The sequence below is a fragment of the Armigeres subalbatus genome, chromosome 1, assembly GCF_024139115.2.
Source record: "Armigeres subalbatus isolate Guangzhou_Male chromosome 1, GZ_Asu_2, whole genome shotgun sequence".
NCBI lineage: Eukaryota > Metazoa > Arthropoda > Insecta > Diptera > Culicidae > Armigeres > Armigeres subalbatus.
Genome location: NC_085139.1, coordinates 307,387,147 through 307,414,403, shown reverse-complemented (window position 1 = coordinate 307,414,403; position 27,257 = coordinate 307,387,147). Strand labels below are relative to the sequence as shown.

Genomic DNA, 27,257 nt, shown 5'->3' with positions numbered 1-27,257 from the left:
CAAATGAGAAGTGAGAAATTCAATACGAGAAGTAAGATGTGAGAAGTGAGAAGTAAGAAGCCAGAATTGAATGGAGAGAGAAGTGAGATGAGAAAAGTGAGGAGCGAGAAATGAAAAAAGTAGTAAGATATGAGAAGGGAAGGCAAGAAGGGTGAAGTTAGAAGATAGAAGTGGGGAGTGGGAAGTAAGAAGTGAGAAGTGCGAATTGAGGAGCGAGAAGTGCAAAGTGAGAGGTGAGAAGTGAATAGTGAGAAGTGAGAAATGAGATAAAGATGTGATATGTGAAAAATGAGAAGTTATAAGTGAGAGCCGAGAAATGAGAAGGTACAAGTGAGAAGTGAGATTTGGAAGTGAGAAGTGAGACATTTGATACGAGAAGTGAGATGTAAGATAAGAGAAGTGAGAAACGAGAAGTGATAAGTGGAAGCCGAGAAGTGAATGGAGATAAGGGAGGGAGAAGTGTACCACGAGAATTTAACGTCACACGTTTCATTGCTTGGATTGCAATCGTGGCGTCATGCTCGTTTAGCTACACTAGTTGAGAGTTCGTTTGGCTACCCTCGTCTTCGCCTCAGCTTGTCTATAGAACCTACACTGTCAATATTCTTTCCGATTTGGGTACATTATTTAGACCACTACCCGGGATGTGGGTGGTCGTCAAGTAACTCGATAATATTATTAAATTCGCAAGCGAAAGGCAGAACATCATTAATGAACTGAAACAGAACCTGCTGGTGTTCGAGTCGTAAGACAAGAACAGGACGCTTTTATCAGTCACCCGGGAGAAGCGAGAAGGCCGACAAAGGTGCCACAACTGTGGCCTTTTCCTCCCTTGGAACATCGACTATGGCAGAAGAGACGATTGATTTCGCTCTGACGACCAACGAGAAAAATATTGCGCCAAACCAAAAACGGCTCAGCCACCAAACCGGCGAAGGTGCTCAGAGCAAAGCCAAGCAGTAGGCGACAGTAGGCCAAACGTCGTCTTGACGGAGCAGATCGGGATGTAGAAGGCGACTTCTCGGCCAAAAGAAGCGAAAGGTACCAACCGAACGCAAGTCGCCGGTCCGCAAGAGTGTACGGCCAGTGCCATCGGTACAAGAGACCGAAAATCCCTGGCAGCTCAAAGTAGCTCAAAGTGGAAGTCGAGCGCATCTCGACCCGCAAAGAAAGTTAAGGACAGAGTAGAGGCCTTGCTGCTCAAAACCGATAAGCATAAGTACGCGGACGTCGATGCAGGCGACCGAAAAGCTTTCGGCGCTGGAACAGATCGCACGAAGCGTCAGACGCACCAAGACTGGTTAAATGATCTTGGTGCTGAAACGTGGAGCTAGCAGGACGACTGGCCCAACCCTAGCAGCACACATGCTTCACATAGGTTGCTGCAACTCATATGTGACTAGATTTAGTCACAATCAAGTTACAGCAAACAATTTTTGTCTGACTTGTGCTGCTCGGCAAGAGATCTTGGGTGACGGTGCCGAGGTGAGATCGTTGGGGACGGAACTGATCTTCCAGTGCAAGCAACTGGCCGAGGTCACGAACGTGGACGACGTCGTCTCTGCCGTCAGAGAGCAGTGCGGTACAAAGGTCGTCTATTTGGCACGCAGCTAGCCTACCCTAGTTAATGGTGCGAGGAATGTTGAAATCGGCTGGTCAGTAAGCCTAATAAGCAAACTGGACTGGTACTGTTGGTGCTTAGAGTCGGGACATAAGTCCTACGACTTTAAGGGCCCAGACCGTAGCAACCTGCGTCGTCATTGTGGTTGGGAAGGGCACAAGGCGCAGGAATGCGATAAGTTACCAAAGTGTCCATCTGCGCCAGCAAAAAGCAAGCATGTTATCACGTTATGGGTAGACCTCCGTGTCCCATCGGAGAGGAAAACGAGAAGAAGCCACGCAAGCAACACAGTTGAATCATAAGGTCACTCCCGACGGAATCCAAGTTTAAAAGTGCTCGCGTTTTCGGGGGCACACCACTCGATACGGAAGCAACGCACAACTGTCATTTTTATTATTTCACGCATGCTGCGACGCAGCAAAGCTAAATCAACAAAAATGACAGTTGTGCGCCGCCTCTGAATCGAGTGGTGTGCCCCCGAAAACGCGAGCCCTTTTAAACTTGGATTCCGTCAGGAGTGACCTTAAGCACTGTGCATCTGTCCAGCAGCTGATGTGGCAGTCGGTCTCGGAGTCGAGGACCGATGTCGTTCTCCTGTCCGACCCGTACAACGTCCCTGACTAGGGTCGTTATTTACGTGACTACTTGCACTCGGAATTTATTCCATGTACCACAAAGAGCAAGCAATTTATTCGAAACTGGTCGACAGACCTTTGTTTACGCGTGTAGATGGAAAGGCCTTGCTGCAGGAATTTCTTGGAGAGACAAGAAACTATGCTGTGTACACATTATATTCTATCTACAATAAGGAACATGTACCATATATGAAACAGGTCGACAGACCTTTGGTTACGCGTGTAGATCTTAAAGCCGTACTTAAGGATTTTGTTTTTGATAGCCAAGAAGTTATTCTTCATACACATTCTATACTATGTACTACAAAGAGCATGCACCATATTTGAAACAGGTCGACAGACCTTTGGTTACGCATGAAAATAGCGAAAAACCGTTTTTTTTATTGAAAGTCCTTTTTTACGCGGTTTTCGGGATTTACGCGGGTTTTTTACGCGATTTTCGCAGATTTTTTCAAGTTTTTTTACGCTGTTTTTAAAAAAGGTTTGGAAACACGTGAAAACAACAAAAAACGATTTTTAACGAAGTTGTTTTTTACGCGATTCCCCCGCGTAAAAACCGACTCCAGTGTATTGTTTTCGCTATTCTTTCTTCCGACTTTCTCACTAAGTGACCAGCCGTATTTTATACGATTCCCAATATTTTCTTCTTTGTATACTTGATACAGTTCATGATTCATGCGTCTGTGCCACACCCCATTTTCTAGTTTCCCTCCGAGTATTGCACGCAGCACTTTTCGCCCCGAAAGCTCTCCGGTCCGCCTCTTTTGATGTCCATGCTTCATGTCCATAAAGGGCCACTGGTAGAATCAGAGTTTTGTATAGAGCAAATTTCGTTTCCGTCTGCATGCTGTGGTACCTAAGCTGGTTACGCAGCAGCAATACGTCTTTTCACTTCACGGGAAACGTCATTGTCACATGTCACAAGCGTTCCGAAGTTGTCCACCTGTCGGCAGTAGTCATCGACCGTTATACTCGACTGCCGCCTTCGCCGCCCGCAGTTGAACGGTACCTGTCAACCGCATTCGTCCGCCGCAATAAATTATTGGCAGTGGCTGATTTTCTACCCGCCGCTGTCACATCCACCCGCTGTAGTATATGCGCAAAGTAGCTTGCAACAGTAAACCACCAGAAATTTGTATGTCGAAAGACATCTAACTCGGGTTTTCTCAAAATTAGAAACTTTTCATGAAAAACTATTTAGGTAACGGTTATGTAGCAAGGTGTCCGCTACTACGCCTACCAAATATTTTTTCGATGAAGGTGCTTAGTTTTGAGAAAGCGAACCTTAGATGCCATTCGCCATAATGATTTCAGAAAGTTAACTCCTAGTGTGCCGCTGTAAGCACGCTCAAAGTAGGCGATTCATTGTTGCAATAAACCAGGTAATTATTATTAATTTCCGATAGGATTCAAACGCTCCGAAAGCTCCTTTTCGCCAGATCGCCCTGAGACCCGGTGCTAAAAGAGCCCTTTGGCGCCCACCCCCGCTAAGCTGCCGTAGCTAGACCAGACCACTGAGTAATTCCGGGGTCAAGGAATTGAGTCTTATAAACCGGAATCGGAGACAGTAGACCCGGCCTTTTCAGAAGAAGAAACGCCGCATTGAAGAAGCGGAGTGTAAGGAGATGGAACAGCTAAAAAAAATACGCAAGTTTCATCAGAAGCTCAATGCATCCCGCAAAGGCTTCGTGCCGCGAGCCGAAATGTGCTGGGATAAGGATGGGAGCATCTTGACTGACGAACGTGTGGTGATCGAAAGGTATGAGCAGCACTACGAGGAACATTTGAATGGCGCTGAGAGTACAGGCAGTGAAAGTCAAAGCAGCGGAGGAGATGACTACGTCAGTTCAGCGGACGATGAAAGCCAACCAGCCCTCACCTTGAGGGAAGTTAAGGATGCCATCCAACAGCTAAAGACCAATAAAGCAGCTGGTAAGGATGGTATCGGAGCTGAGCCCATCAAGATGGGCCCGGAAAAGCTAGCCACTTGCCTGCACAAATTGATAGTCAGAATCTGGGAAACTGAACGGCTACCGGAGGAGTGGAAGGAAGGGATTATATGCCCCATCAAGAAAGGCGACAAGCTGGAGTGTGAGAACTTTCGAGCGATCACCATCCTTAATGCAGCCTACAAAGTGATATCCCAGATCATCTTCCCTCGTCTTTCACTAATAGTGAATGAGTTCGTGGGAGGTTATCAAGCTGGTTTCGTTGACGGCCGCTCCAGATCTTTACTGTACGACAAATCCTTCAAAAATGCTGTGAATACCAGGTCCCAACGAATCATCTGTTCATTGATTTCAAGGCGGCATACGACAGTATAGACCGCGTAGAGCTATGGAAAATTATGGACGAGAACAGTTTCCCTGGGAAGCCTACCAGACTGATCCAAGCAACGGTGGATGGTGTGCAAAACTGTGTGAAGATTTCGGGCGAACACTCCAGTTCGTTTGAATCGCGCTGGGGACTAAGACAAGGTGATGGACTTTCGTGCCTGTTGTTCAACATTGCGCTAGAAGGTGTCATGTGGAGAGCCGGGTGTAACAGCCGGGGTACGATTTTCAACAGATTCAGTCAATTTATTTGTTTCGCGGATGACATGGACATTGTCGGCCGAACATTTGCAAAGGTGGCAGAACTGTACACCCGCCTGAAACGTGAAGCAACAAAAGTTGGACTGGTGGTCAAAGACAAAGTACATGCTTGTGGGCGGAACCGAGCGCGACAGGGCCCGACTGGGAAGCAGTGTTACTATAGACGGGAATACTTTCGAGGTGGTCGATGAATTCGTCTACCTTCGATCCTTGCTAACGCCTGATAATGAAGTTAGTCGTGAAATACAAATGATGTACAAAACGTTTATTAGACCGGTAGTCCCCTACGGACATGAAACTAGAACCATGCTCGAGGAGGACTTGCAAGCACTCGGTGTATTCGAGAGAAGCATGCTTACTACCATCTTTGACGGTGTATGGAACCGTCCGGCGGTTCCAGCAGTGCGTCGACAACACCATCGATTACGAGGTGCGTCCGGAGACGCCAGAAAGTATCGACCGCCAGCTGTGCGCCATCGAAGAGGCAATCTCGGTGGCCAGAGAGCAGCATGTCCCGACGGCTCGGCAGGTAAGCAACTCCTTAAACATCTACACTTCAACAACTCAAAAACATCCGCCAAGGCCTTACTCGATGTCGAGAAGGCATTTGACAATGTATGGCATGATGGCCTGGTGTACAAACTACAACGCTACAATCTTCCCAGCTACCTGATGAAAATCATCAACAATTACCTGTCGGCAAGGACATTCCGGGTCTCAATCAGCGTAGCAAGTTCCAATGCGCACAACATCGTCGCAGGCGTCCCCCAGGGCAGTATCCTCGGGCCCCTGCTTTTCAATCTGTTCACCTCCGACATGCCAGAACCTCCAGAAGGCGGCATTCTGTCTCTCTTCGCAGATGACACCTCGATCGTCTACAACGGTAGAGTGATCAGAGCGCTAGTGGCAAAACTCCAACGAGGCCTGGAGCCCTGACAGAGTACCTAATCAACTGGAAGATCTGTATCAACGCGGCGAAGACCCAGGTCATCATTTTCCCCCACTCTAAATCCCCTAAACATGTTCCGCCTGGGGACTGTAAAATCATCCTCCACGGCACGACTGTGGAATGGGCCAATGAGGCCGACTACCTTGGCTTCATCCTCGACAGCAAGCTTATTTTACGCCAACAGGTTGACAATACGGTGACGAAGTGTAACGTTTTGTTGAAACTACAGTACCCTTTGATCAACCGTCGGTCGTCATTGTCCCTGAAAAAATAAGCTTGCTCTCTACAAGCAAATCATCCTTCCTGTGATCGAATAAGGCATGCTGGTCTGGGAGAGCTGCGCTAAAACCCACCACCACAAACTTCAATGGGTCCAAAACAAATTCCTGAGGATGATCCTCAACACCCCTTCCAGGACAAGAACATCTGAGGTCCACCGTCTGGCCGGGATAAAATCCGTACATGAACGCTAACGTGAGTGTAAAGAAAAGTTTAGGGTTCGTTGCGCCTTCTCGGACCAAGAAGCGATTAGGGCGCTTGTTCCAATCTAGGTTATCAAATTATTATTGTAAATATTAGTGTAAATAGTTAGTTAGGTTATCAAATTTAATATTTAATTAACGCCTCTATAAGGCTATCATGATATATTAGATAAATTTTCTATTTTTGTAAACAAACATTTAAAATCAAAATCAAAGATGGAGGGTAGGGTGGCTCAAAAAACACTTTTTCAAATTTTGTGATGGGCCGCCCTCTTATTCGGTTCTATTTGATGCCCTGATGCTCTGGACAAAATTTCAGCCAAATCGGTCAACGTTTGGGCAGTGCTAAGCTCGTTGGAAGTTTATATGCAAAAATGTATGCAGAAACATCCAAAAACAGTGAATTGCAGTTGGACGGCACAATTTACGATCAAGAACCATGATACTCATTCAGTTCTTGTAAAATAAAATACAGAATGTTATGCTGAAAACCGCGAGAAAATTAGAGTTTATTACGCAAAGATATTAGCATTTTACTGGAGTGTTGTAGTGGTGAATTTATTTCTTTTCAAAGGTAAAAGAAACGAAATTTGCTCATACCCCATTTCAGAGAAATGCTAATAACTTAGCAGGGCAAACTCGAATCTTATCGCGGTTTTCTGCATAACATTCTGTATTAAATTCTCCAAGATCTTAATGAGTATCATAGTTCTTCATCGTAAGTTCTGTAGTCCAGCTGTAATTTACTGTTTTTGGATGTTTCTGCATACATTTTTCCATATAAATTTCCAACGGGTTTAGCACCGCCCAAACGTTGACCGATTTGGCTAAAATTTTGTCCAGAGCATCAGGGCATCAAATAGTACCGAATAAGAGGGCGGCCCATCAAAAAAATTGAACAAAGTTTTTCCCATACTAATTCGAGCCACCCTAATGGAGGGCCATGCGGCCGAACACTTGAAATGTTAATAATGTGAGGGTGAGATATATTAGAAATTGGGCAATCCACTTCCATCGTGCATTGATGACAGATATGCAAATATCATCCGTATAACGGTTCGGTTGCCAACAATGACTAGTGAATAGCAGGCCATGACTTTCCCTCTTTCCTCGTCGGGCACGAACGGAGTTGCACGCGCGGTAAGACAGCACACAGTGTGGAATTAGGCCGCACAAATATTAGGATGAGAACAAAACTGAAAAATAAACTTGAATTTATTGAAAAAAAAAAATAAACAATTGCTTCCGATCCGGCCGTTTAAAAAATTTACATATGTATATAAAGGAAGAAAAAAAAATCCTTGATTGTGGCTTTCTTTCGTTTACAGAATTTTCTACTGAATCTGTTGTTTACTTTCATTTTTCATTTATTTTATTAAAAACAACTCAGATTTTTCCATTCCCGTTGTTCTGTACATTACACAAGTTCTGTGCACTCAAAGCTTGCTTTTCGGCAAAGCACTCCAAAATACTTTCCCAAATCATTCTTTCAATCTTAAATATGGCATTCAAAAAAGTATAAATTTCTACTCGATCAAACCGGAAGAGAATGTCCAATTTCCTCTTCTGGCTCTCTCGGGTTGGTTCGTTGCTGCTGCTGCTGCTGCTGCTGCTGTGGAGACGCCACGCCTACTGCATCTAATACGCTAAACAAGACGGTACAAAACAAACTTAAAAGACAGTTCGACGATTAGCGATGCGCATCCTAACATTAATTTACAATTACATAAATTAATTTATAGCAGTAAAATGGGTGAATATTTTGTTTTCTTGTTGTTCTACTCTAGCCTAGATGTGAGCTATTTGTTTTGCTGGCGAAACTGTTCCCCCGCACCATTGTTGATGGTAAGGGGGCCATTTTTCTAATACACGCAAATTGAGCAAATTCGGTGTTTCGTAGATTATACGAGATTTTTTTTGTTTTCGCATCGCGGATGCTCCTCTGACACGGGAATCCTCGCTCCGGGGCGTTTCAGTTTACGTTTTTTTTTCGTTTAAAGCTAATTGAATTTGTTTAAAACTTATTTAAGCCTTTCTTGGGTTGTCAATGGTTGTGAAATCAGGAGATTTGCGTATTCTTCATTCTTGAACGAATATCAGCTAAAATACAGTGTACTCTTTTCTACTGGATGTGTTCTCTAACTTGATGCTAATTTTGGTTGCTAGGTTGCTATGATTGATTCGTCTGTAATTTTCTACCTTACTGTTTTGACATTCCAATAAGTGACTAGTAGAAGATTTTTTAAACTTAAAAATCCGACAGAAATCTTTTCAACTTGATTGAAATGCTGTCAAGTTGAAATAATGACGATTGTTTAGTTAGAACGGTCCTCGGCAACTTAAAGTAAAATGTTTCGCAAACTAACCATTTTTTTGGTATTGCACAATCCTAGCTAAGTGTGTTTTTGTTACGTTTTTTTGTATGTATAAGTGCGCCACTGGAATCCGCTCACGTTCTCTCTCTAAAAATGAAAGAGAACGAAGAAGTCCCACCCGCTTCGTCTATTGTTCTTCAGGGGGTAGGATTCAGAATCAACGATCGGAAACCTGTCCATTTCAGTAGGGGTAAGCGGAGTTGCCTCCTCCGGTTACGCTACCGGATGCGACTGCACTCGAGCTCACGCCTTGGAAGCTGACGCTGGTGTCCTGGAGCGGGAGCTGCTGAATCTGCTCCGGAGGTAGATAATCGTTGCGTGGGGGCTGTACGACAGTGATCACGTCTTGTTGTGGGGGAGGTCCATATGATGGGGAAGGCGCTGGCTGGGGTGGCGAGTACACTGGTGGAGGTGGCTGTTGGAAAACGGGTTGGGGTGGCTGTTGGAAAACGGGTTCGGGCTGCGGTTGGAAGACCGGCTCAGGTGGGCCGTAAACTGGGGCCGGCTGGTTGAAGACTGGAGCTGGGGCTGGAGCAGGAGCAGGCGCGTATACTGGAATAGGTTGATAAACTGGGGCAGGGGCCGGCTGGAACACTGGTGCCGGTGGGGAGTAGCTAGGAGGTCCATAAGCTGAAGCGTAGGGGAAGGTGAAAAAAGTGATGATTTCGAAAAGAAGTTGATCATATTGACATAGGTTTATTAGTACTAAGAAGCTAAGTTGCAAACACGCTAGCAATTCTTTCCTACGTGGATGTCCGCCCTTTTAAAAATTACTCGAAGTTATGCAAAGTTTTACCGAATTGCGGTAGTACATTGCTCGGTACTGTTGAATTTGGCGAGGAGTTTACAAATAAAGCAAAATGTTTTCATTTGCGACTTAGTCTCTTATGATACTACATTGCTACTTACAGCTCGAAGGAGCTGATGGGAAACTAATTGGAGGACCGTATACTAGAAATTAAAACATAAAATGATTAAATGTCAGAAACAAAACACAAATATAATATTAGGTTCGAAACAAAATTCACCTGGAGATGGAGCCGGAGCGGGTTCATGGAACACTGGTGGAGGTCCATACACTACAACGGAATTTATGATTAGCACATCGACATACAACAAATAGTTATCAAAACTCTTCCTAGTTTACAATGAATTCATGCAATGATTGTCATGAAAACCTACCTGGGCGTGGTGGCGATCTTGGTCCTTTAACCGGTAGCGGAGGAAGAACTACGATGTTAGCGTAGGAATGATCATGAGTTAAACGAAAATATGGACAACAATTTAAACGTTAATGAATTTGAGAAATTTACTAATCTGAAACTAGCAACGAGCGTGAATGATTATTACCTGGGAAACGATCAGATGGAGGAACACTAAATGCTGTTAGGAGAACAGAAAATGGGTTAACATTTTGTGAGGATTTAGTTTGAAATGAATTGGTCGAGTTCGGATCCATGCACTGCACTGAGCACCGACTAACCTGGAGCTGGGATCGAAACAGGCGGTCCGTAAACTGGTCGAGGTGGGGCTACTGGCGGCGGTCCATACACTGGCCGGGGTGGTGGTCCGTACACGGGTCGCGGCGGAGGTCCGTACACAGGTCGTGGTGGAGGTCCATACACGGGCCGTGGTGGAGGTCCGTACACGGGTCGTGGGCCATTACCACCTTTGCCTAGCAGCTGTCCCAGGAGTCCTTGGATATCGAAGAGTCCACCGAGACCGCCGCCACCGCCACCCTTTTTACTGAAGAGCGTATCAAATGTGGCCGAGGAGCATGCCACAAGGGCGAAAAGTACTATGAAAACCTGTGAATGAAATTAAATATATTAGACGATCAAGCAAGAGGATAATGATGATGACGATGATGGTGTAGCGTTGCAGCAGTAGTAGTTCTTCGCTCTGATTAGTGTCCATCTTCGTACGATCAAAAGCTTGCCTAATATTTAAAATTGCTATTTTTATTCATCAATAGATCTTCGATCTGGGTCGGTTTTTAGCATACCACACGTGGCGATCTAAGTGCAGTAAACACATTGTCTTCATTGCACAAAACGTTCGGGCCTCAAAACATCATCTCCCAATTAACTCTGCGCTTCGTTAGACCAATTGCTCCGAAACAGTCCTATCATTACCCTCAATCATGGGGTTTTCTTCGGCAGCAACCCTGCCGTGATACAGTGGCCTACTACGAGGGTGATCGACCTGCTGCTGGCTGGCCGAATGGCATAACAATCCGTCGATCAACCAATTTACGGCGCCGAAAGGAAAATAAAGAGAGGCAGGCGCTTGTGGTGGCACGATGAAAAGAAATGATGCGACAAACGATTGGTTTCGGCGGGGCCTTTTTCTCGATTGAAGTTTGAAGATTGCACCGGCCAATGTTTGATCTGGTTTGTTTTGTTTGTCGTCCGCATTATTGGTGGAACGAACTGGGGCTAATTTTAGGTCTGGGTTTGATTGGTAGGTAATTAAATTACGTCACTGAAAATGTGTAATGTGGTTTTTAAAGTATGGCGAGAAAGAATGTTCAACATTGAAAGAAATGTTTCTGTAAACTGGAATCATCGGTTATTGGGAATCCCAAGCTTAGTTTTGGTAATGAGCGTGGACGGTATTGGTGTTAATAATACTTTTAAAGATATAGCTTTTTTTTGCATTTTGCGGTAACAATCGCGACGATATTTAGTATGTATCTTCAAAAGGATAAATACAGCTGTTCTAGGACTGAAGATGGAATGGGAATCAATTTCGTTCTGCCATTTCGCCTATGACTAGATGGTATCTAGAAACGAAGTATTTATTAACGAAGTATGCACGTTCTATAATTACATTATGTACTTTCACTCGAGGTCATCGCCTATTCATCGTCATCGTCTGTGTTGAGTTTGGGGCAACTGCACAGTGTCGACCCCTTAAGAACTTCATCGTCGTCGACGACTGCTTTAACTTGTCCATTATTCTCAAGGACCCTAATCTTACGGTGTCAAGGGACTTGTGCCAAGAGGATTCATGGTCTGAGGAATGAAATGGCGGGCCGCTTACGGATTCTTTGAGGTACCTGAGCACCCGCACAGTGAGTGACCCTTACTGCATTATATGCAGAGCTCTGGCGTGGTGATCCTGACTTCTCGTGCAACTTATGAGACGAAAATTCGCCTTCTTATTAAGGAAATATTCGCCTTCTTATGAAGGAAAGAGATCTAGCGGAAAGCCAGACTGCTGAACCTCGTCGGCCTTAAAAAGCTAGGCTGCTGATTAAGAAAGAAAATCGAGCAGATTGTCGACTCTAAGGAACAACGAGAACCAGTGCCTTCGAAAAGGAAGGTAACTGGGAAGTAAGCCGAGAGGAAAGCCAGTCTTGGAAGAGGCTCGTGAACTCTAGAAAGACGAAAATATAACAAAGGGAGGCTACAAGAAGCTCGGTTAAGTAGTAGTGCCAGTAGATACAAGAGTGCTCCTTCTAATGGACGCGGCAGAACGGACAGAGGCGAGGCAATTTTCGTCATGACAAATAGTAAGAGATACGCCGATGTAGTGAAGGCCATGAGAGGCAGAGAAAAGTTCTCTGACCTAGGTAAGGATATCAACTGCATTCGTAAAATGCGGATAAGTGAAATGATCCTCGTTCTGAAGTAGGACACTGCGCGGAAAAGTTTCGCGTATGAGAAATTGACAGAGGAGCTGCTGGTTGATGGTTTAGAGAAAACCATATGCCCAGTTGAAGTAATTCATGGTGGTCCTGGTGGTCCCACTGAGAGATCGGTGTGGCGTTGAAAACCAGGATACCGCAATTCGGTTAAGGTCACTTCTGACAGAATCCAAGTTTCAAAGTGCTCGCGTTTTCGGGGGCACACCACTCGATACGGAAGCAACCCACAACTGTCATTTTTGTTGATTTAGTTTTGGTGCGTCGCAGCATGCGTGAAAAAATAAAAATGACATTTGTGCGTTGCTTCCGTATCGAGTGGTGTGCCCCCGAAAACGTGAGCACTTTGAAACTTGGATTCCGTCAGGAGTGACCTTAAGGAAAGGACACGTGTGAACTAAACTTGCCACAGAACCTCTGACAGATACCTTTGGGCATTAATCAACATCGTCGGATCTGTTAGAGGTGCTACGAGTATGATTATAAGTCATATACGACTGTAAGGGTCCTGGTCGTTGTTGCCGGAGGTGTGGAAGAAAATATCACAAAGCTCACACCTGCCAGGTGGCACCAAGGTGCTTTATCTGCATCCCTGGCGAAGACAGCAAACACCAACCACTGCAAAGCAGCGCAACTGCTGCTATAACAGTCGCTTCATGAGAATAGTACTGATGTTGCTTTGCTCTCCGACTCGTATCGCATCTCTGCTGGAAACGACAGTTGAATTGCGGATAAGTCCAAAACTGTTCTAACTGTTCAAGTAACCGTCAACATAAAAATCCTTCATTTGGGAAGATCCATCCATTACGTAACGCAAAAATTGGCCATTTTCAACCCCCCTCCCCCCTATGTCACACTTTTTGTATGAAGCCTCTAAAATTTTTGTATGGATTGTCACACTTCGGGTAACCCCCTCTCCCTCTCTAAGCGTAACGTAATTTATGGACGCTCCCTTACGTTCTTTTTCGAACGGATCCGGAGTTCCCCAAGGCGCACTTTGGGTCCATTGCTGTTTTTGTTTGTCTTCGTTATCTGTGCAGTACATAAAAGTCTTCTGCATTCTTCTTGGTGAATAGATGCACCACATTGCCAGCCATGCTGTACCGTCAGTACCGTCTGATAGAAACCGGACGAACATGCTTGAGTTTTGTACTTAATAGTAGTGAAATAAACGGTGTCTTAGAGTCGCTGGCAAAGATTCACGGGAAAACATTTTGAGGATATTATCTCAGGCTGGCATATCTATGCCACATGAATTGCGCCAGGTAGTGTTGTTTTAGTTTTATTTAAAAAAATACCAATAGGCAATAATTAATATATGATGGACCAGGATTGGAGTAATTGTTAAAACAGAGTGTAAAATAATCGAAATTTTTTGGTGAAGTCCACCTTTTTACACTAGTCAGCTCACTCCCAGACACATTCATGGTCGGCTACAGGAGAAACCTGGACTGTCAATATTCGGTTGAATATTAGTCATTGAATATTTATGCACATTCTACAAATTGATAAATTATCTGAAATCTGAATACGTTTTAAATGAGTAAAGTAGTTTATCACATCCGATTTTTATCCGCGAGGCGCTTTTGGTAGCGAATAAATAATTTTTTAGAGTAGTCGTCTGACTATGTCATTCTATGTTTTGAATAATCATGCGATGTTTGTCAAAATTCGGACCAAAGTTTCTTCATGAAGATAAATATTTTAGGCTCTGTAAAACTATGAACTATAGAATTAGATCAGAACTACAATAAATCCCCAAAAATTACTGTAATAAAACTAGAATAAATAAGTTGAGATTACTGTAATAATGTGATATGTAATAGGGGAACTGTTCCATTTTCCATCTCACTGAACATATATTCATCTCATCGCGAAACTAAGAAATACGGCACCAATTTCGTCGCTTCTTTTTGCTAACATGCGTGCTCACTGCTGAAAAAAATCACAAAAATAATAAACAAACCAAATACCTTTTCATTGCTTTGTTTTTCGTGGGACCAATATCGGAGCTATGAGATGAAATCCAGGAGCAGTAACCCTAATTGTAATAAAACTAGAATAAATAAGTTGAGTTCAAAATGCTACCAGGGTTTCCGTTTCGTCCGTATATCTAATTTAATTTTGATACAAGCTAACCAGTCGATTTTTCGCGATTATTGGCAAATTATTACGATATTGTGAAATAGACGATGCAACAGTCGAGCAAATTGTGACTGCCAGGTGTAAGCAAAGTGGATCAGTGGAAGTGACGGTGCATCAGGGAATGGATTAAACATTAGCGACGACGGACAAGCTGTGGAGCCGTCTACACTACATGAGGTTAGAAAAGCCATTAGCAGGAGCTTCTTACTTACTTACGGATCCTGTACACCTCCGGTGGTGCAAAGGGCCGACTTGAAAGATCTCCATCCTGAGGGTTGCCCGCCATGATCCTCTGGGTCTGCCTCTGCTGCGATGTCCCGCTGAGTTCCAGTCTAATGCTTGTTTACAGATTCCGTTTCCGCCCCTACGTAGAGTGTGGCCGACCCAGCCCCATTTCCGATCCCGAATTTCTGTTGCTATCGGCCTCTGGTAACAACGACGATGGAGCTCGTTGTGTGAGATCCAGTTGTGCAGCCACCAGGCCCGAATTATATACCGCAGGCATCTGTTGCTGAACACCTGCAGCCGTTGAGTGTTCTCCACTGATACACACCATGTTTCGCTAGCGTATAACAGCACAGATTTCACGTTAGAGTTGAAAATTCGTATTTTGGTGCGTTCACTTATCTGCCTGTTTTTCCAGATATTTCTTAAACTCGCAAAGGCAGCCCTTGCTTTCTTGATCCGTGCGCCTATGTCGATCTTGGTACCGCCGTCCGACGCCATTTGGCTACCAAGATATTGGAAGCTTTCAACATTCTCCACTGGTTGCCCGGCTACTGTGAAACTGGAAGGAGTCACCGTGTTTACATCCAACGATTTGGTTTTGTTGACGTTGATGACTAAACCTGCCGAGGAGGAGTGCTCGGCAAGGTCGTTGAGCTTACTCTGCATGTCAGAGCGCCGTTGTGCGAGGAGTGCAACGTCATCCGCCAATTCGAAGTCGTTTAGGTGCTCCATGGTTATAGGCTGCCATAACAGCCCGCGGTTTGGTTCACGGTCAATCGCACCTACCAGAATCTCATCGATTACGATGAGGAACAGTAACGGTGATAGGATACATCCTTGCCTCACACCAGCTACGACCCGGATAGGGTCGGACAGGACCCCATTGTGCAGCACTCTACACGAAAAGGCCTCTTACTGTGCTTCGATGAGGCCGATGATTTTCTCAGGAACCCCTTGCGTCTCAGGGCGATCCACATATTCTCGTGATTGAGACGGTCGAAAGCTTATCGTAGGCAATAAATACCAAGTAAAGGGACTCTTGGAATTCGTTGACCTGCTCCAGAATGATGCGGAGCGTGACAATATGGTCCACACAGGATCTTCCGGCACGGAATCCGGCTTGCTGCCGCCGGAGAGTCGCATCGATCTTCTCCTGAATCCGGGCTAGGATAATTTTGCACAGAACTTTTAGAACGGTACACAGCAACATAATGCCTCGCCAGTTATCGCATACAGTCAGGTCACCCTTTTGGGCACCTTTACTAAGATACCTTGCATCCAGTCGACCGGGAAAGTTGCGGTGTCCCAGATATTATGAAATAAACGATGCAGTAGTTGAGCGGATGTCATGGGGTCAGCTTTGAGCATCTCGGCTGATATGCGGTCGACCCCTGGGGCTTTATTCGATTTCATGCTTTGGATGGCTGTTTGAATCTCTAGCAGTGATGGAGCTTCGGTATTGACGCGTGTTATACGTCGGATCCTAGGCAGATCATGCCGAGGTGGTGATGGCCTGGCTGGCACTTGAAAAAGTTGTTCGAAGTGCTCGAACCAGCGTTTCAGCTGGTCAGTTGGGTCGGTCAATAACTGATCATTCGCGTCTTTCACAGGCATCGTTGCATTCATCTTCGCCCGCTTAAGCGTCGTGAGATATCGTAGAGGAGGCGAATGTCCCCGGTTGCGGCGGCTCTCTCTCCTTCGTCGGCCAGAGAGTCTGCCCACGCTCGCTTGTCCCGTCGACATGAGCGTTTTACTTCCTTCTCAAGAGCCGCGTATCGTTGGCGGGCTAGAACTTTGGCTCCTCTGGTTTTGATCGCTCTATCGCGGCTTTGGCTTCTCTTCGCTCCTCTATCTTCCTCCAGGTCTCATCGGTGATCCATTGTTTTCTCTGGGTGCGTAGTTCGCCCAGATTGTTCTCGCTGGTGGCGATGAAGGCATTCTTGATGGCGGTCCATTGGTCTTCCACGCTGCCACCTTCCGGAATATCTGCAGCACGCGTCTCCAGTTCGAAGTAAACGAAGGACCGTTTCACCGTGGCATCTTCCAGTCGGAGTGTGTTGAATCGTCGTCCAACTCTTTCCTCCTGCCGACGAATCCGCGCAATGCGCAGGCGTATTTCGCCGATGAGGAGGTGATGATCAGACGCGATATCGGCACTACGTTTATTCCGTACATCAAGAAGGCTCCGTTTCCATTTTCGGCTGATGCAGATGTGGTCGATTTGATTTTCTGTAAAGCCGTCACGGGAGACCCACGTGACCTTGTGAACCGGTCCGATGAGGGAAGAGCGATCCCCCGATCACCATGTCGTTATTACCACAAAATTCTGCGAACAGCTCTCCGTTTTCGCTCATTTCTCCGAGACCATGGCGTCCCATAATGCGCTCATGGTTCGAGTTGTCGGATCCGATCTTCGCATTGAAGTCGCCCAAATAGATCTTGATATCACCCTTCGGAATTCTATCTACGACGGCATTGAGTTGACTGTAAAAGTTCTCTTTGTCTTGCAGATCGGCAGCATCGGTTGGCGCATAACATTGGATTATAGTAAGGTTTCGGACCCGTGTTCTAAATCTGGCAACGATTATCCTTTCACTTATAGGTTCCCACTTCATAAGCGCAGAGTGTGCCTGAGCGCTTAGTAGGAAGCCAACTCCGCGTTGCCGGGGAGCGTGTTCACCTCGTAAACCAGAGTATAGCAGAACTTGTCCCGACGGCGTTCTGTGTTCTCCAAAGTTTGGCCAACGGACTTCACTCAGTCCCAGGATCTCAAGCTTCATGCGGCGTGCCTCATTGGCAAGTTGTGCCAATTTACCCTGCTGGGCTAGGGTTAAAACGTTCCATGTTCCTATTCGTGTCCGTTGTTTCGCGCTAAGAGTCGTCGCCGTAAAATCAGTCCGTATTCTTTCATTATCGGATTCTCGAACAAATTGATGTTTCGGGAACAGTAGGTTGTTGGCCCAAGGTTCCCTATCCACCGGGATGGGGCTGCCATCTTAGGTATAGCTTCCGGGGAATAGCATTTCATACTCAGCCGCTGGATGCCAGAACAGACGCTGTTGGAGCCGCACCTCCTTGGTGGACAGACGCTCGATCAGTCGGGTCAAATTTGTTTAAAGTCCTACCCAACACCAGGACTAGGCTAGTGCGCTTTGAGCGGCACACGGTCGCTTTGATAGGGCCTGCTTGGGGACACATGCAGCTTTTAATAGAAGTTCAACAGAGCCCACTGTCGAACCCCACCACATCCTAGGCAGACCCCACAGGACGCACCCTCTCACTCTAGCTGATGTCAGAAGGACAACAGTGCCCAGGCTGCACTACCAGCTAAGTACGCAACCCTTAGCTGGCGGTCAATTGTCATCGGAAGACCCGTGGAAGCGTGAGTATTGGAACTTGTGAGGACCAGAGCTATGTTAGGCGCCCCTTCCCGGATGTCAACTCACCATTTCGCAGCCCATTAGCAGGAGCAGGAGCAGAAACACAATAATGCTGCGGTGAAGGACCAGGCCCCGGCAGAATTTCTCAAACATGGCAGTGAGCAGCTTTAGGAAGTTCTACATCATCCCGGGCAGAGGCCATGAACTGAATAACAACACATGATTTGAACTTGATTGATATAAGAGATAAAATAACAGGCAACAATGTCAAAAATTTGCACGGAAATAAATAACATTTTAATATCAATATATAGGGTTAAGGCAAGTATTTTCGTCTTTTCGTCATAGTCTCAAAAACCAATAGAAGAGACACTTTTTTGCTAAACTCATCCGTACCAAATCGTAAGCTCAGGAGAAACGTTCAGCTATAGTGAAATTATGGCAAATGGACGTTACTTTCATTGGATTTAGACCCTATGACGATGGACGGAAATACCTGCCGTGTCCCTACTATGGAAGAGAACAATCTAATAGCTCGAGATATTTCACTTGCTACACATATCATAACCTGATAGCGTCATGATATTTCAGTGCGAAATATTGATATTGTCGTTTCATTGTTTATTTCTTATATCAATCGTGTCCAATATCTCATTTTGCTTCCATTTCATATTCATATTAAAGTTCAGTTGATTGCGAGTTCCACATCTAGGGGCGCGCGCATCGTATACCTTTGTGTTTGACATTTCATACCAACGACATTGTTGTACTAAACCTGATTTCGTGCAACATGCACACGATATGGTGGCATTGTAACTGAGCTATGATGTTTTTTTTTTTCAGGAAAATGATCTAGCTGTTATGTCTGTGAGTTAGGATAGTTATCCCACATTATTGGGCGCATAGGGTCTGTCTCATTTGGAGAATTAAAATTAAAAGTGACAGTTTGAAAATTAAAAAATCACCTGATCATAAGCCAAAAGTAATCTTACTCTACCAGCAGAGTTATTCGATTATTATTAAAATGTCACTTTTAAGTTTAATTTCAATTTAATTCTCCAAATGAGACATAGCTTAGAGGAAGTGCTTACCAATATAAAAAGACTATACCACCGTCTCCGACTAGAGGTCGTACAGGCTAAATACTTAACACCTTACCGAGCAACTCCTATCCCTACCTCCCCGCGGTGCTGGCCGGGATACGAGCAACCTTAGGGTAACCAACCCCGGTGGGAACTATGGTCGTATGCTGACAGGGAAGGGGGGGTTTGCTCCTCTCCGGAGGTGCAAATCTTATTGAGCGTCTGTTCTCCATGTCAGGATCGGCTCACAACAGCGTCTGTTCTCCATGTTAGGGGCGGCTGATCATCGTCCGAGTGCCAGCGAGGGACTCTAAGTGAAACTGTGCACCATGGTCCACCGGAAATAAGGAGGAATGGTCCTCCGGAAATTTAGGGGGTTTTGGTGTCAGGCCCTGCAAGCCAACCAAAAAAAAAACTCACGCAACGAACAATCAACAAGAGAGTACGAACCGGAACCATCGGCGAAGACCACTGCGACGAAAAGGGACTAGCGATTGGAAACTCGGTTCGTGGAACTGCAAATCTCTCAACTCCATCGGGAGCACACGCATACTCGCCGAAGTGCTCAAGGACCGTGGATTCGGCATCGTAGCGCTGCAGGAGGTTTGTTGGAAGGGATCAATGGTGCGAACGTTTAGAGGTAATCATACCATCTACCAGAGCTGCGGCAACACACATGAGCTGGGAACAGCTTTCATAGTGATGGGCGATATGCAAAGGCGCGTGATCGGGTGGTGGCCGATCAATGAAAGAATGTGCAGGTTGAGGATCAAAGGCCGGTTCTTCAACTTCAGCATAATCAACGTCCATAGCCCACACTCCGGAACCACTGATGATGATAAGGACGCATTCTACGCGCAGCTGGAACGTGAGTACGACAGCTGCCCAAGCCACGGCGTCAAAATCATCATTGGAGATTTGAACGCTCAGGTTGGCCAAGAGGAGGAGTTTAGACCGACTATTGAAAAGTTCAGCGCTCACCGGCTGACGAACGAAAACGGCCCACGACTAATTGATTTCGCCGCCTCCAAGAATACGGCCATTCGTAGCACCTACTTCCAACACAGCCTCCCGTATCGGTACACCTGGAGATCACCACTGCAGACAGAATCACAAATCGACCACGTTCTGATTGATGGACGGCACTTCTCCGACATTATCGACGTCAGGACATATCGTGGCGCTAACATCGACTCTGACTACTATCTGGTGATGGTTAAACTGCGAACAAAACTATCCGTCATCAACAATGTTCGGTACCGACGACCGCCGCGGTACGACCTAGAGCGACTGAAGCAACCTGATGTCGCCACTGCATACGCGCAGCATCTCGATGCAGCGTTGCCGGAAGAGGGTGAGCTCGATGGGGCCCCTCTTGAGGACTGCTGGAATACAGTCAAAGCAGCCATTAACCCTTTATAAGGCAGACGAATCTAAACAATGAATTAACAAAAACAACAATAGGACACAATGTTGACATGGTATTAAACTCAAATGTATGTTTGTTATACATTAAACAGTTCAGAAACATTGAAAAATTGGTGGCAATATAGTTGCCACTGCCCGCCAAGCGGTAAAACATTGGTGGCAATATAGTTGCCACTGCCCGCGAAGCGGGACAACATTGGTGGCAATATAGTTGCCACTGCCCGGCAAGCGGGAAAACAGGCAACAACAAAAATATAAAAAGATTTTTAAAAATTTGGTTTTACGTAGAATCAGTCAAATAAAGGTACGTTACATTTTTTGGTGAAGAGTCCTAGTCAGAAAACGCATAAGTGAAAAAAAAAAAAATCGCGTTTTTTCTCCCAAGGACCCTTGGGAAAAAACACAATTTCGTCAAAAATCCAAAAACCAAATATACAGAAAGGCAAAGCTTTTTTCACGCTAATCACGTAGTAATCTAACACAGAAGATTCAAAATAATTGATACCAACGGGAAAAAATATATCTTTGTCGTTTTTTTAACGAATTATAACTGAAAATCCTCCTTCCACTCGAAACTTACTATCTGTTCGTAAAAAAACTGTTCTCAAATTGACATTTCAATTTTTTTATGGCTCAAATTCATCTGGGGTGTTACTAGGAAGCAAATAAAGTCACTACATGTGAAATAATAAGTAGAGCTCTTGTTAATAAATAGAAAAACATATTATTTGTTGGTGGCAATATAGTTGCCACTGCCTTATAAAGGGTTAACGACGCAGCGGAGAACAACGTCGGGTATATGGGTCGAAGTCGACGGAACGATTGGTTCGACGAAGAGTGCAGACAGATTCTGGAGGAGAAGGACGCAGCCCCATCTACAAGAAAGGCGGCAAACTGGAGTGTGAGAACTTTCGAGCGATCACCATCCTTAATGCCGCCTACAAAGTGATATCCCAGATCATCTTCCGTCGTCTGTCACCATTAGTGAATGAGTTCGTGGGAAGTTATCAAGCCGGCTTCGTTGACGGTCGCTCGTTAACGGACCAGATCTTTACTGTACGGCAAATCCTTCAAAAATGCCGTGAATACCAGGTCCCAATGCACCATCTGTTCGTTGATTTCAAGGCGGCATACGACAGTATATACCGCGTAGAGCTATGGAAAATTATGGACGAGAACAGCTTCCCTGGAAAGCTTACCAGACTGATCAAAGCAACGGTGGATGGTGTGCAAAACTGTGTGAAGATTTCGGGCGTACACTCCAGTTCGTTCGAAGTATCTCTACGACGAACCCAGTATCCAGAAGGTAGCTAAAGCCGGAAGGGTACGATGGGCAGGACATGTTGCAAGAATGCCGGACAGCAACCCTGCAAAGATGGTGTTCGCTTCCGATCCGGCAGGTACGAGACGGCGTGGAGCGCAGCGAGCGAGATGGGCAGACCAGGTGCAGAACGACTTGGCGAGCGTGGGGCGTATCCGAGGATGGAGAGATGCGGCCTCGAACCGTATATTGTGGCGTCAAATTGTTGATTCAGTGTTATCTGTTTAGATGTAGACTAAATAAATGAAATGAAAAAGTTCACAGAACTGCTAACATTCTGAAGGCATTCGGTCTATCTGGTCACATTCCAGGACACCCTGGAAGAAGTGAGCACTTTCTGATCAGTTCTTAAACTCGGCTTGGGGGTCGTTCACTAATCACATAAACACATATGGGGGGAGGGGGACTGCCACTTTCTTACTCTTCATATAAATAAAAAATAATTTGAATGGAAAAAATCTTACAAGGGGAAGAGGGGGGTCCGAAAAACCAAGAAAAATGCTTATGTAATTAGTGAACAAAACAAGTTCGAAGGAATGTTTCCGTCGTATTTGATCAATTTGTTTACATTTTGGAACACCATGGAAAGCTGGCCCTGGCCCTGGGAGAAATTGCATTACAATGATCTTCGCACGTGACACGATCTTCGCAATGACACGTCGCCATTCATGTTTACGGCTCGATCAGAAAGTGTTTTTTTTTTCGGAATGGGAGGTTGTCCAGAAGCCCCGTCACAATATCCGGAATCTTGGCCATTTTCAAAACTATGATCAATGTCCCAAAAGTATATGGGCTTTGAGATCGATTGCAGAAAACAGAACCAAATTCCGAAACCAGATTGCTGAGAGCTATCATTTTGAATACGATTTACATTTTGTCAATTTGGCACTTATCCTGAATGTTTGAGGCATATTAATTACCATGTTATTTTTCTGCGAATTATTTAGTATTTTTTGAAACATTTTTTTATTAGGGAGACTTTCAGCCCTAGGCTGGCTCTTCTCCGTTTTTGGAACATGTTGCAAATGCTTTGGCGGCAAATTGAAGTCACATGATCAAAACTACGAGCGGAAAAAACGTGTAAAAAATCCTGTGTATTTAGTTTTCTATGAAATTGGGGGTCAGGCACGAAAGTGTCAATAGTTCTATTCTAGGCAAAGCATAAAATATTCATCTTCATGAAGCAACACTACCCCCGAGTTTTTTTTTGGAACATACTGAGAATAGCCACTGCTTAAAAAACATAATTAGCCTTGATTGTATTGAATGGTGGCACTACCTCTCAATTGGAGGTCGGGATTAGATCTTCGTGGGTAATTATTTATACAGATACTGTATTTAAATATTACAAAATTGTAAAATTTCAATACAATGGTAGCATTGAAATTGATATGCCAAGATTTTATACAGTTTCTATAAGGTTCTTATTCAAAATTATATTAAAACTAGTCAAACCTGCCCAATCTCGCTCGTGTTTTTTTTATCTAACTGTCAATCGTTTGTTCGAGTGGCGCGTCGCACTCTAGATCGATTACTAGATTGGCTTTCTTCTGAACTCATGAAAACGGTGTTTTATGACAATTTGCCAACTTTTCCCGTCGAGTGCACCAACTTTTTGTATACATAAACAGTTGATTCAAAAGTATAAGATTGCTAATGTCGCTACTGTTCGCGTGTCCAACATAAAGGTTACTTCGACCTGGCAGCCAAAGTACCGGTACTACAAGTGTCAAACCGATATTGGTGATGAAACCAAACATGCACTACAACATGATTCATGAATTATGGCCAATTAGAGCTTGTTGAAGCATAATTTGTCAAAATAATTTAATTGACTACAGCGCCACTAGCATTCTAGTACTTATGCTTCTACTACATAAACACAGTGGATCGCAAGACGAATCGATTAGTGCGAAAACCGTACAAATCGGACAACCCGTTCGTGAGTTATATTGCCTCAAAGGAAATGCAACTTATTTTTATATATAGAACTAGTCTACCCGGCAGACGTTGTCCTGCGTAGTAGGCGAAAATGCCCATGTGAAATTTCCATATGAATCCTAATTTTAGTTTTTTACTATTTGCACAACCTTAAGTGTAATTTTCGCATGAGGAAATATCATATAAACCCGTCGGAAACGGTAACGAACATATCTGCTGAAGAAATGAAGAAAATCCATTCAGCCGTTTTCGAGTTATGCGGATACGAACACAGACCATTTCATTTTTATATATAAGAGAAGAAGAAGAAGTTAGAAAAGATAGAAAGAAAAGAAGATCTGCCATTTGTGTCAATTTTTACATTGAAAGACGATTCTAAAACTTTGTCACTTGGCTCAACCTAGAATATAGTACCCCTGGGGACTGGGTGTACTTTCGCTATATTCGCAACAATATTTACACAGTTTTTATAGTTTTTCAACATGACCAAATATTTAAAACGGATTAATGAAGGACACACAACATGGAGCATTTTTACGGTTTTTAATCTGCTCGCCCTTCCCAGGTGCTAATCAACCAAAGGTTGCTTCTTCTTAATTAACCAGAACTAGTAAAATTGAGCAGAGAATGTGCGAAGAGAAGAATTACTGTTGAAGAAAATAGGATTTCTTGGATGAGCTTTGATAGAAAATTCGGAAGAAGAAACTTCAAAACGTACATCTGTTTGAATTTATTGGAGAATCCATAGAAAAATGTTTGAGGATCCTTTGGATGAATTTGTGGGGAAATCCCTCCAAGAAAATATTTCAAATGAAATTTTATAAATCGGTCGATACACTTATTTCTTTAGCTGATTTAGTGTTTTGACTTCTAAACAAACTTCTTGGAAAACTCCAAAAAGTAAATTTTTGAACGAGTTCTGTGAGCTTCGTGGCCGTGCAGTTAGCAACGTCAATCGTCTAGACGCATGTGCTATGGAGTGTGGGTTCGATTCCCGCCTGAGTGTTTAGTCTGTACGACCTATGGTCCAAGACGGAGGTCATTTCTTGTTTTAGACTAGACTTCTAGATGGATCGACAAACATGATAACAATGTTAACATAATTTCGGTATCCAATAACAATGTTAAGATAATTTCCGACATCGAAAATGTATCACATTTTGGAATACTTCACAAAAAAATCCATTGATATGTTTGTTCGCACGAGCAGTAATCAGACACCATTATAAAGTTTCGTAATCAATGCAACACGATCCCGAAGCCAATTATCAATCAAAATCATAGATCACTATTGATAGAAACCCATGATATGTACGCTACATATTTCCTCCCACATTTCACTGAAGTGCGTTCGTTCCAATTTCCAATCCGTACGATCACTAATAACAATATTTTATTCATTTCCGCTTCGTTTGTTTTATCCCCCATGGGATGGTGGATGGTGGTGCACTCATTTCACATCTGCTGCGAAATTCTCCTCAAGTCCGTTCGTTAATAAGTCCGTTCGCGGCGGGTGCACTTAACCATCATCACAAACCACACACTTCCTCCATTACAGCAAGCACGGATCCAACAACCGCCAAGGATTGTGGATCCAATTTTGCATAGGCTGTAATTCGCCTTCACCACCGAGTTCACCCCTCACGCGCCGGCGACCGTTTCCGCGTACGATGATCACGAATCGATCAAGCTGAGGCCGCACTTTAATTGTGTGTGCAGCAAATGTTCCTTTCGCAGAATAGGTTTTTCTTCGGGGCCAACTTGGATTTGTTCCGCATCCATCACCATCACGCGCTGGATTGTAATCACAAGCCGCGATTGCCGATCGCGCAGTAGTCCTGTCCCCCTAATTTTCATCACTTCTGCTACTTCGATTTGTCGTCCATGATTATGATTATGGGTCATTTTCAATTTGCCATCACATGCATTAAAGTTCCTTCGCCGGGATCGTAAATAAATCGTTAACACTTCTCCCCATTGATCATAGTTCGACAGTTTTTCTTTTATGTATTGTCCATAATCACTTTGCAATTAGTCACACGAATTATGTTCGAATCACCCAAGCCATCAATCACTTTTATGTCTCTTCGAATGACGCCTTTGTTCGGGTTGTAACTCGGGGTTCCGATCACGTAATCAACCGTGGGTTACACAAATTTCCCAACACCAAAAGTTATCCAATCTCGAGTCTTCTGTCTGCTACTGCTGCTGCTGCTACTAATCCTTGATTCCCCGACTGTCCCAATCCAGGACACCCAGTTCCACCAACCTTCATTGCCGCGTGTGTGCTGCGCGTCTCACGAATCTAGTCACACTGATAGCGGGTCGCACGCTGTCAACGGATTTTATACCGCGGACATATGAACTCACGCCGGAGCCTACCGAATCATTGTATAACCCCGTCTCGCGGCATCTCGCTCGGCGCTGCCACCAGAGCTCCTTCGGTGCCGTATTGTTGCCCTGCATTGTTCTGCGAGATCCAGATGCTGAAGAGGACATCTTCGATGGTTTGGATTCCGACGGTTTAAGTGAGAGAGTAGACGCACATCAGCCTGGAGAGATTCGGTTGGAAACAAACGCTCAGGCTTGATTGGCATCATCAACGATCGAGCGCAAACCATCCGTACGCAACGCCGCATCAACCGGACCGGCATTTCTAGTTTGGCCTATGCAGTGAATAAGCGCGCGCCCGCGCGAACAAAAAACATCGAAGCACGTGCGTTTGCGACGACTCTCGCTCTCGCAAACGAGAGGGAGAGTGCGATGTTTTACAACCGCGCGGACGCGCACGCGCTTTCTTAACTCAATGAATGATAAGCCGCGACGCTGCTGAATGGGATCGGAAAGTGTGAGCGCGAGTCGCGCGAATGTGAGAAAACTGATGGAAAAAGTAGGGAGGAAAGGAGTCTGTTGCTATACGCGCGTGCACCTACCTTTTGTTGGCCACTTCGTTGACCATGACTGCGGACCGCGAGATTATAGCGGGCTTGAGAATGATAGTGCGTGAAAAAGCGATCCGGTGGAAGATGATCTTCGGGTAGGAGAAAGGGTGAGTAACGCCGCGCCGTTTTGATCATTCAAGAATCGGCCGCAGCATGCAGACTTTTGGGCGCGGTTCATTATCAAATAGCAGGTTCCTCTTTATTAGCTTTCATGGTCATGATGCTATTCTTGGGATCGGCCGATGGAAGAAAAATATTTAATAGAAACTTAGAAATAGAAGTCTTCTATTCTCAAGGATGTGATGCTAATCTTCATGGAAACTATAAAAAACGACCGCCTTGCAGATGTTGAAAATTAAGTATGCTGCAAATTGAGGTAATAAATTTTCGATTATTCGATGAATATTCATCATTTCATGCGAAGCTATCCTGATTCCCGTCCAGATCATTAACATAATAAAGTTCGTTGATTATCGGTGAAGTAT

The 27,257-nt window shown here is 44.7% G+C and overlaps 1 protein-coding gene across 4 annotated transcripts; it reads right to left on the bottom strand.

Moving 5' to 3' along the window:
- Nucleotides 1–7,623: 7,623 nt before the first annotated feature.
- Nucleotides 7,624–26,235, bottom strand: LOC134207888 (uncharacterized). 4 transcript variants are annotated; one of them, XM_062683899.1, is made up of 7 exons: nucleotides 26,100–26,235; nucleotides 10,140–10,464; nucleotides 10,007–10,039; nucleotides 9,839–9,886; nucleotides 9,685–9,735; nucleotides 9,566–9,607; nucleotides 7,624–9,286 (listed from the first exon to the last, which is right to left on the bottom strand). In XM_062683899.1, the coding sequence occupies exons 1-7, from the start codon at nucleotides 26,103–26,105 to the stop codon at nucleotides 8,838–8,840; spliced, it is 954 nt and encodes a 317-aa protein (XP_062539883.1). In that variant the 5' UTR covers nucleotides 26,106–26,235; the 3' UTR covers nucleotides 7,624–8,837. The 4 variants fall into 4 exon arrangements, with proteins under 4 accessions (XP_062539883.1, XP_062539884.1, XP_062539886.1 ...); XM_062683900.1 differs by lacking the exons at nucleotides 9,839–9,886; nucleotides 10,007–10,039; XM_062683902.1 differs by lacking the exons at nucleotides 9,685–9,735; nucleotides 9,839–9,886; nucleotides 10,007–10,039.
- Between the last annotated feature and the right edge of the window lie 1,022 nt (nucleotides 26,236–27,257).

What these genes read in the sequence shown, in the direction of transcription:
- LOC134207888 (XM_062683899.1), bottom strand. An exon ending in AAGATCGCCACCACGCCCAG is followed by an intron (nt 9,736 to 9,838) that starts GTAGGTTTTCAT and finishes ATTCCGTTGTAG; the next exon opens with TGTATGGACCTCCACCAGTG. An exon ending in CCCATCAGCTCCTTCGAGCT is followed by an intron (nt 9,287 to 9,565) that starts GTAAGTAGCAAT and finishes CCTACGCTTCAG; the next exon opens with CTTATGGACCTCCTAGCTAC.